Source organism: Siphateles boraxobius, unplaced genomic scaffold (genome assembly GCF_051911475.1).
Source record: "Siphateles boraxobius isolate OS27281-9 unplaced genomic scaffold, OSU_SipBor_1 20, whole genome shotgun sequence".
NCBI lineage: Eukaryota > Metazoa > Chordata > Actinopteri > Cypriniformes > Leuciscidae > Siphateles > Siphateles boraxobius.
This window is the reverse complement of record NW_027508811.1, coordinates 10120949-10132083: the sequence shown is the minus strand read 5'-3', so window position 1 is coordinate 10132083 and position 11135 is coordinate 10120949. Positions and strand designations below refer to the sequence as shown.

The window sequence follows — 11135 nt, the reverse complement described above, 5'->3', positions numbered from 1 at the left end:
GCCCCACGAGTCGCGCGCCTCCACGAGCGGCGATCACCGCGCGTCATAGACGCGCGTGACAGCACAAATATACATCACAGTAGGCTATACAGTTGAATTTGTTTTAGATAACTTTTAATAACTATTGTTTATTATGTAGAAAAAATAAAGAAAATGGAAGCTTATTTTGCACTACACCGAATGACTTCAGAATTAATAATGCATGTGAATACAAGATGGCTTTTCTCTCTATTACGCAAAATAGCTACTGCTATTATTTCGTGCATAGTGTGTCAATAGTGCATTCTGTTGTTTTATTCTAAAACATTGATTTGAAGGTGGAGCGGTTAAATAAATGACGTTCTGCAAATTCTGAGTAATGAGATTGGAAATGTTAGCCACTAAGAAACCCAAACGATAGGCTACCACGAATTGTTTGGCTGTACTTTGTCCTCACAGAACGTTTTACATTTAATATTTGTATAGTAATTTGCTAAGGACATATTTGAAGAAGCAGGTATTCATAGATTAGTAGCCTATTATTACTCGACTCTGTAAGTTTTTTTCTTTATGAAACCAAATGTTGCCCAAAAATAAATTTAAACATATCTGTAACATTTAGGAAATTTTCTTTTGAGTTTGAACGGACTAAAATATGATGTAGCCTATTTAGACGCATTCTGAATAAAATTGTAACCCGAAATAAGTTTAGCTCGTATTTTAACTTTATCAACAACATAAATAGGTTATGTGAACTTTTCAATCTTGTCCATGTTAAAACTAGCGAACTGTCCCAGACTCAGCGCTTTTATGATGCAGTTTACTGCCAGTTTAACAAGGGACTGCCGTCTAGTGGATTTGACAAGTAATGCATGACTAATTTGCTATGTATTGTAACCATTAGCATGTTTTGATGTCAAGTAAATAATCTTTTTAAATTCAATTTTAAATATTGTCATTTATATATATATATATATATATATATATATATATATATATATATATATATATATATATATATATATATATATATATATATATATAATTAATAAATATAAGCATGTATTTATTTAATTATTATTTTATATATTCCTACAAGCAAAACAATCATGCCAAAAAGTAGCCTATACTTGAAATTGGAAAAAAGAAAAGAAAGAATTAATGTCCATTCAAGCATCCAGAAGGTCTAATTGAACTTTATACAGCATATACATATGTGAGCTATTTATGTATGATGTGGGTTACATTGTCTGTTACAAACCCGAACCACAAAACAACATAGGCTACAGCATTTCGCACTAGCAAAGAGGTGAAACAAGTCCACTGCTGTCCTCGTGCGCGAACGCAAAGGCACACTCCGAGACTGTTCTCAGACACTCGTCAGTCACTCGTCAGTTTGCAGCCGATGTGGCCAATGTCCCGTAACGCGCATTAGTACTGTCTGCATTAAGTCACGGTCACGGAGCCGTGGCTTTTTGAGATGTGGGTGTGATGAGACGCCGGTCATTATTCAGGTAATGTGGGCTGTTTGATCCATCACGCGCTCATGCGATGCCGCTCGCGCCTCTGTTCTACGGGACGCTCGCGCAGTGAACGAGTTTCGTGCTGCTCGTTAAAGACTCATTTTAGCATGCGCTCATCTCATTTTTTTTTATCTTATGAGAGAAAGAATCACATCCGTCAAATCGAGAAAGAATATTTTATTGCTTTAATGCCAAAATAAAGAAGAGTAGCCTACTACACTAAGAACACATTTCAAAACTGCAGTAAGACTCTTCAAACTTCAAAGACACTTAAATGCATTCTATCCTCAAAAACTACATTATATTTTAAAAAATAATAAGCTGCTGGACAAACACAAACTTTTTTTTTTTAATTATTATTATTGTTGTTTTCTTTTGTTATTTCAAATTTTTAAAGGGTGTTTTTCCTTAATGTCAGCCAACTAACAGAACACACAATAAATGTTTTTGAACGCGACAGGAACAGAAAATGCTCCGGTTACAAACATAACCTTGATTCTTTGAGATAACGGGAACGAGCATTGTGTGAAACACTCTTTGGGAAAACACTGTTTTCTTAGAATACTGAAGCCTGATTTGTTCACGTTTGTGCACTGCACGAACCTATGGCATTTCAGCCTGCCTTAACGGGCAGAGCCGACTGCCTATAAGTTGGCGAAGAATGCCGTAATGTCAGAATCTTTTGACTGCGGCAGCGCAGACTCGTGTGCAGCTGTATAGCACGGCAGGATATGCAATGCTCGTTCCCGTCATCTCAGGGAACCGAGGTTAAGTTAGTAACCAGAGTGTTCGCTTTTGTTCTCTCACATTGCCTGAAACACGCTTTGGGGAACGATATACCATATAGAACACCCAGATCGCCTGCAAGTCACCCACATGTGTGACGGACGCTAAAGCTAGCGGCTGTCTTCAGCAACAAGGGTGAGGTGGGTTATGTCTACTGGTTCCCCTCAAGAATTTGACGACCATGTCATTCCTTCCTACAGACTGGCCGGCCACGAGGGTGTCACATATACCTTGAGCATGGAAGGGTACGCCCCTTATCCAGCAGCTCTTGTAAGAAGGACCGTTTGGCTGACCCATCGAAAATGGATGGGTCTTCGTTCTGGACTACACACCAGTCGGAGAAGACAAACCCTTTAAAAGGTATAGAGGCATCTTATAGATGGTGCTATGGTCTCCGCTATTGTGCTGGCGACCCTCAACGGGAGCTGTGAAGGCTCCCGTCGAGGGACCACAGATGTAGGCTCATCGACTCGGGTTGGGGATGCCAAAGGGACCCTCTCGCCTGAGAGAGAAGGTCTTTCCTCAGCGGAATCGTCCACGATCAGCTCAGGGAACACGACTGGTTTCGCCAGAGTGGAGCCACCAAGTGAACTGAGCCTCTGGTCTCCCTGATTCACCTGATGACCCGTGGGAGCAGAGCGATCAGAGTAAAGGCGTACAGACGAGCTTTGGGCCAATCCTGGGCCAGTGCGTCCTGTTCCCTTGAGAAAAAATTGGCCAATAAGAGTTGTCTTTGAGGAGAAGAGGTCTACCTCTGCCCTCCTGAAGATCTCGCGCCTCTGTTCTACGGGACGCTCGCGCAGTGAACGAGTTTCGTGCTGCTCGTTAAAGACTCATTTTAGCATGCGCTCATCTCGGATCGGTACAACCAGGGAGACAGACGGACAAGCGGCTCCCTGCTGCGGTCCTTCTGTGGACTGCATATGCCTGAAGGAAATAATGTACACTTTATGTTTTTTGCAGTAATACGGAGACCTGCCCTTCTCTCTCGTGTTTCCCCTCCCTCCCTCCCCCGTGCGCAACTCTCCCTCTTGCGCAATAGGTTTGCGTGCGGTTCAGATTATCTCATAGATCATCTGAACCGATTGGGGGTGGAGCCCCCATTCCACTGGAGACACCCCACCCCGGGACAGCATGTCAGCTCCTTGGTTCAATCTGCCAGGCACATGCACTGCCCTCAAGGAGCCCAGGTTGCACTATGCCCATAGGAGGAGGCGTCTCGCTATCCTGTAAAGAGACCACGACCTGAGGCCGCCTTGGCAATTTATGAAGGCTACCACCTTCATGTTGTCCGAACAGACCAGGATGTGGTGCCCCTGTAGAGCTGGCATGAAGGTTTTGAGAGCCAGAAAAACCGCCATTATTTTGAGGCCCTTTATATGCAGGCGCTGGACCAGGAGCCGAACACTGGTCTGCCCTCGAACAGAGCTCCCCAACCCGTGTTGCGGGCATCTGTCGTGACAACCTTCCATTTGGAGGTCAGTCCCAATCGGTGGTCCACCCTGAGGCATAACTGTCCCTGACACCAAGCGTGGGACGGGACTCGGGATTTCAGCCACAACTTTGAATGACGCCACTAGCCGCTGAATAATCAGCGAGCGTTCCAGCCGAGTCGATAACTGCCACCAGGAAAGCGACTCGCCTGCTGGGAGACGGGATGCTCTTGGCTAAATTGATTCTGAGCCCAAGATGTTCTAGGTGACTGACAACATTGGCCATCGAGGTAGTTCATGACGTGGATTCCCGCCTGCCTCAGAGGGTAGAGAGCTGTGTTCACGGACTTGTTAAATGTGCGTGGGGCCAGAGACAGCCCGAATGGGAGGACTGTATATTGGTAAGCACCCCCTCAAACGCGAATCTCAAGAACAGTCTGTGATAAGGGGCTATTTGGATTTGAAAGTAAGAATCTTTCTTTCAGATTTACCGATAAGAACCAACCCTCTGGGCAGACCTGTGCGAGGATCTGCTTCAAATTCAACATCCTGAATAGCCATCTCATTAATGCGCGATTCAGGATCCTGAGGGCAAGGATGGGCCTGAGTTCAACTGGTTTACAACAAAAGAAAACAAAGAAAAACAACGGTTGGCAAATTGTCTGGGGCAGAAGTCTGCATGGGGAGAGAAAACTCCAAGTCTCTCTGCTTGCTATGTGGCTTTAGGCTGCTTTTATTGCTGGCTCTCTTCTTGCAGGAACCAATGAATAGAGTGCTAGGTGATAATCAGCAAATGGGGCGTAGGTGTCTACAATCAGCACCTAAAAAGCAACAGCAGAAAAATAGCAATAACCTTAAACACATTCCCAAACATAATGAACAAGAGCAAAGCAGCAATACCACCTGGGCTTGCACTCGTGCAAACCCACATGCACAGCCCTCTGACTCCTCTATTTCTTCCTCCGAGGCTCCTAGGAGGAGGTAAACGGGAGAACGCGAGGGCCGTCTTCATTGAAGAAAGCTATCTGCGAGCGCAAAGTGGAGATACTTTTACTCTCGCCATGAGAGCAGTCTGTTCCAGCGAGCGCTGCCTCAGCGTGAGCTCCGCCCAGGCAAGAAAGAGCCACACTCGTGGTGTGGCATTTTGTATCAAAAGCTTACAGGCAGTCGGCTCCGCCCGTTTGGGCGGGCTGAAATGCCATAGGCTCGTGCAGTGCACAAACGTGAACAAATCAGGCTGCAATATTCGGAGAAAACAGAGTTTCCCCAAAGTGTGTTTCATGGAATGTGAGAGCCCGTTTCCAAAGGGAACATGATGATGTGATGCGAGAATGGTGCTGGAGAGTTTTAAAGATGTGACCGTAGATGGAGAAAGTAGAGCACAAGACATCTATCATATATTCCTAAAGCAGACTGGTTTTAAAGATAAAGTCTAATAAGCAAACAAAATGCAAGAGTCACATGCAAAACAGTTTTACTTATAAAATAGCTCTTCTTATTCATTTATTATGCACTAAGACCTAAAACACTTGTCACATTAAAATGATCTCAGACCAGTCTCCTCATCTCTGACCCAAACGCATTAAGGAGGCGTAGAGTCATCTGTCTGTATGGAATAAATGAGTGTCGTAATAGATTTGAGCTTTGCTGAAGTTGAGCTGGTATCCTACACTCCCTCTCTCTTGCTATACCTGTGCAAATCCAGCCACCATGTAATCAGGGGCTCGGATTGCCACGAATAGCCAAACCGCAAAAATCATTTTCATGCGCAAAAACAGAGACAGTATCAGGTTACCAGGATGATGATACTGACGGCCATAAAATCACACACTCAAAGTCTGTGTGTATGTCTGACTTTCGTTAGGCCGCTGTCTGACCCCATGACACAGGTTTTAACAAAAAAAAAAATATATATAAAAAAAATATTTGTGAAGTGGTGATTGTCCGTACAAAATATAGGATTAACCCTAAAAAAAAACAACTAAATTCTAAACAAAATAAAATAAAAACTAGAAGAAAGAAAGAACTAGCCTAAAAACAAACCTTATGTTGATTCTCTAAAAAGTGTAAACACTGGTGCTATCGATTGAGCATTATGACCAGTAACAGCTGAACCAATGACGTGAGATTTGGGATGGGACTTTGGGATCGGTTTTTCCTGCGGAATTGGGCTACTTTTAAAACTGTTGCAGCGATTTGTTTTTTCCCCTGTGGGTTAAAGGTTTGACATAGATTATAAATTGTATTTGACGGAAATACTTTATTTGACTGATAAACCAATGATTGAATATAAAAGAAAAAATGAATGATTGAAGGAGCCAGTGTGAAATCTATGAAAATGACCAAGACCAAGAAGATCTTAAAACTATAAAAATATTAAGGTAAGATTACAGACTGTTTATATATTGCTGTATAGTAATTTGAGTTGAAACTTGTTTGTAATGCATAATAGTGACATTATTTTAAATATATTTTAGCTATGGGATTGACATATTTTGAGTTTTGATATTTGTGCTACCACCACCTGGGGAATCTGAGAAAGTGTCTATCAGTTTTACAAAACAAGTAAACAGTGTTGGCAAGTCTACTTATGATAAACAACTTTAGGCTTGGTTTCTCACCCACTTTTAACCATGTACACATTTAATTTATGTATTAGATATTTTATGTAATTTTGCCTGCTTGACTGTTTCCTTTTTTTTAATTATTATATGATGTCATTACGTTGTTGTTTGACACCAGCCAATCGTTGCATTGCTGATCATGGTATATATCGATATACTATATATCTGCACTTTCAAATGAACACAAGAACATGCAGTAATATTAGACAACTATTAGATAACTTAATCCAGATATTGGTAACACTTTACAATAAAGTTTCATTTGTTAACATTTGTCATCTACAGTAGTTAACATGAACTGAAGATGAACAATACTTCAGTGTTTAATAATCTTAGCTAATGTTAATCTCAACATTTAGTAATATATTTTAAGATCAAAAGTTCTATGACAACATTAGTTCAAACAAACTTGAATTTTTTTTTATTAACAAAGGTGAATTAATGCTGTAAAAATAGATTGCTCATTGTTAGTTCTTGTTAGTTAATGCATTGACTTATGTTAACAAATGTTACCTTATAAAGTGTTACCCAGATATTTTTATCAAATCCGCAAATTGATTTTAATAAATTTTGATTTCCAGAGCTGGATTATCACAACTGAACATCTGGCATGCTGTGGCCAGCAGTGTTGTCTTATGTTGTTTCTGCCATTTATGTCTGAATAATCAACTTACGAAAATTGGCAGAAAATGCAATAACACACTGATTTCTTCCAGTCTGTTAAGCATTAGCCATGAGCCATGAGTGATTAAACAAAGCAAATTTCCACACGACTAAAATGTGATTTTTACAATCTCAATGAGGCCCAAAACCTAAAATTCTCTTTCGAAATAAAGACTAAAAGACCTTTCATGACTTTTAATAGGTCTACCATACTTCGACACTTTGTTAGTCTTACACAGTAATTCTAATAATAAAGTCTGAACGAACTTTGATCAGGAAGAGACAGCACAAGAGTTTGTGGTGTTGTTGTGTCAGGAAGGGTTTCTTGTTCTTTCTTTCTGTCCTTGTTCTCTTCAGTTTTTCACTGCGTTTTCTCTCAGGTCTGCTTGAGGCCAAAATGAATTCTTCATGTATGACCAGAGGGCTGTCCCGCTCCTACCGAGCAAACTTGGTGTTCTATCCTGCCAACAAATCTGAGGCCAGAGAGATATGGAAGGAACTCAACTGATGTTCCTGCATATATGTTCTTCTCTGTCCTTCAAGTGTGTGTGTGGTCCAGCGGCTGCCGGCGGTGACCGTCACTCCTTTACGCCTCACTTCACACCCTAGTCGTCCCCCCCGTGGTCACCCGGGAAACCGCAGGCTGCCCAAGCTGGCGCCAGCCCTCTCGCTGAGCTGATCAATACTGCAGCATTTCCTGCCCATTCACTCAGGTCACATACTCACCTCATTAATTATTACTGCCAACACTGCTGCTGGAGCACCCCGGGCACCCACAACACACACACACACACACACACTCACACACTCACACACTCACCGGTTTTCGGAACAACATTTTGGTTAATGCCACCCCCTATCATACTAATAAGTTTCTCTATGATCATATCTTACTGTCATAACGATGTTTGTTTGTCTTTTTTAATGTGATGTACAGAAATATTGACTGGTTAAATATCACAGGGAATCAGAAATTTTTTAATAAAGAGAGGCAATACATATTGATTTTTTTTCTTCAAAAAGACATATTTTATTTTAAAAGATAAAGCTGATTTCGCGACCAAATGCATAGTATGAGTCCAGTAATCGACACTCTACATTACTACATAAACATCATCATCATCATCTGTGGAGCAGGTCAGAACCGCAAACATTCCAAAGAAAGTCCTCTTTAAAAAGCACCAAAAAAGTGTAAACTCCAGGTGGGCTCATTTTTCAGCATTAATCAAGAGCATCAAACTGAATTGGTTTCATATATGCATCCAGATTGAAACCATCTTCAGAACTTGGTGACCGCACAGGCCATGTTTTCCAGCGCCGACCGAGCCTCTGAGGGTGGGAAGCACTTCATGGCCTCTAATGCCTCGTCACCATGGTAACTGCACAGGTCAAGCGCTTGGCTCACGCCACTTTCCATCTTTATCAGGCCCCGGAGCTGCAGAACACGCAAGAATGAGGAGAAATTTAAATATCAAAAAACATAAAATAACACTTAATTACAACATTTACTCTCTCTTGATTCATTCAGCCATATGCAAAGCATGCTAGGAACTAACAAGCACCCAAACGGATTAAGTAAACTTCCATTTTACATATCTTTAAGTGGATTGAACACAATCGAATTAAGTTAGGACAAAATGTATAGCAATTGTGTTGCTTTTAATTAAGCAATTTGAACAAGCAGCAAAAAAAAAAAAATCAGAACAAATTAACTGAGCAATTATATATTTATTTGCTCAGTGTTAGTTCCCTAATGCATGAACTAATGTTAACAAATATAATACATTAAAAATAATACACTACTGTTCAAAAGTTTGAGGTATGTAAGATATTTAATGTTTTTGAAACATTACAAAGGTCTCTTCTGCTCACCAAGGCTTCTTTACTGATTTTACTGTATTTTTGATCAAATAATTAATGTTGTGAAATCTTATTACAATTAAAAAGAATAGTTATTTTTGTAGAAATGTACCTTACTAATGTACTCCTTACTGTAAATTTTGATCAATTTAATGCATGTTTGTTGAATAAAATCTTACTGACCCCAAACTTTTTAACAGTAGTGTATATTAAATGTTATTAAATAATATATATCATAAATAAATATATATATATATATATATATATATATATATATATATATATAAACAATAATTACATTTAAAGCCAGATTACTCCACTCTCTCCCCCACTCAAATGGTCTTGTAGTCCTCCACTGTTCTCTATAAACATGTTTTGCTGGAGGCTATTTTACCAAATTAATTCTGGGATGTGTTGTGCTAAGAAGCCCTTAGGGGCCTAGAGTTAAAAACAGCAGAAGAAACCTGCTTTCACCAATGTGAGCGAGAGGGAGACGGAGAGAGACAGATGATGACATTAACTGCCGACCAATTTCTCACTGTTGTTTGTATGGCTACAGTTTAATTGACTAATGTACTAAAAAACGTTCACATTTTCAGTTTGACAGACCTCATGAGTCATGACCCACCCAAGACACCAAAAAAACAAAAAAAAACAGTCAGAGAGCGAATACTGGAGATATTAATGCGGCATTTACGTGCTGATAACAGAGAGATATGTAATGCGTGTGTGTGGGTGTGATGTGTCTGTCTGTGTCCTGTTGAAGGAGAATCTCGTGTGATGTTGCTGTCAAACCGTCTCTCTGTCTCCTCTACAAATAAACCTGCCACTCTATCTCCTAATATCGTGTTTCTACGGCGACCCGAGCTGCTTGTGCCCTCCTCACCTCATCTCTGCCTCTATCTTTCTCCCCTTCTTTCTTTCTGTCCGGCTACTCCTTCTGACTTTGGAAATCAAATTTCTGAACTTGCTATCAGTTACAGAGAACAAACACCTCCTATTAGCTCACTCAGAACCATAACCACCAATATTCACAGCATCGGTCGATCAACATGCACTTTCAATGACTGATTCTTAAACTTTTACCCTCCAATTGAAATATTTCATTACATTCTTGAACTTGGTTTTGATATCCTGGTGCAGCCTTTACATTGACTATTACTTTTATGCTGTGCTAATGAGGTTTGTTTTCAACCCCACTTATCCAGATCTAACTTTTTCTTTTGCATCTTAGACTTTCATCAAGATATTATTTAGTATGTTTATCAATCTCTTTTCCTCATGGGTACCATTGGTTGTCACAATAATAGGTCATTTCAGGTGTCACTATCTTAATTTTTTTTTAAATTAAATAAACATGAACAACTTTTTGGTTCATTTTTATTGACTGGATATTAATTAACTTCTCTTTTTGTGTGTTTGTAAACATCGACACATGCTGTGAGCCTGAGAATGATTCCATGACTGACTCCTGGGAAATCGATCTGTATCATATCTGTATAAATGTTTCATCAGAAGTATTGTGGCTGGATTCATTGACTAGTGGTTTGACCAGGAGGATTGATTTCTCTTGCATTCGATAGACAATCTCACGTATTCATTGGCTGAATGAAAATTATCAAATGATTTAGTGGTTTATACAGTAAAACCCATGAACACAAGTTCTCTGAATAAGAAGACACTAGAATGAGGTTGCCGTTACTTGTTTTCCCTCTCCCTTAATAAAAAAAATAGGAGTTGCTCACCTTTGTGTAATCAATCTGTCTAGCCATATTCTGGGCCTGAAATGAAGAGAGAAAAATGTGATTCCAGAGAACGTCATGCTGACACAATGAAATCTGAACTGTAATGGTGTTTGCCACCAGTCTAGAGGCTAAAATCTTATTGAATCACTTCTATTAATGACAAATACTGCCTACAATATCAATTATGCTCCAGTAAAATTGGCTTGGCTGTCTGCTAGCTACATTGAGACATCACATAGCTCAATAAATGACATCTCACTTGACTTTTTCCACCACTGTAATGTGAATACACTCCATTAACTGTTACCATTCAAAAGTTTGTGTCAGTAAGGTCACTCATTCGCACCAAGGCTGCATTTATGTGGTCGAAAATACAGTAAAACAGTTATATTGTGAAATATTATTACAATTTAAAATAACTGTTTTCTATTTTAATAAATTAAAAAAAACAAATGTATTCCTGTGATGGCAAAGCTGAATTTTTTAGCATCATTACTCTAGCCTTCATTGTCACATGATTCT

The 11135-nt window shown here is 39.9% G+C and overlaps 1 protein-coding gene across 1 annotated transcript in view; it reads right to left on the bottom strand.

The window, feature by feature from the left end:
• Nucleotides 1–8013: 8013 nt before the first annotated feature.
• Nucleotides 8014–11135, bottom strand: part of pdss2 (prenyl (decaprenyl) diphosphate synthase, subunit 2) — a 35187-nt gene continuing 32065 nt past the window's right edge. The window contains exons 7-8 of the mRNA XM_077236649.1: nt 10614–10649; nt 8014–8443 (exon numbers count right to left, since the gene is read on the bottom strand). Of these exons, the coding sequence (XP_077092764.1) occupies nt 8288–8443; nt 10614–10649 (192 nt within the window). The 3' untranslated portion in view covers nt 8014–8287. The remainder of the gene's footprint in view (nt 8444–10613; nt 10650–11135) is intronic.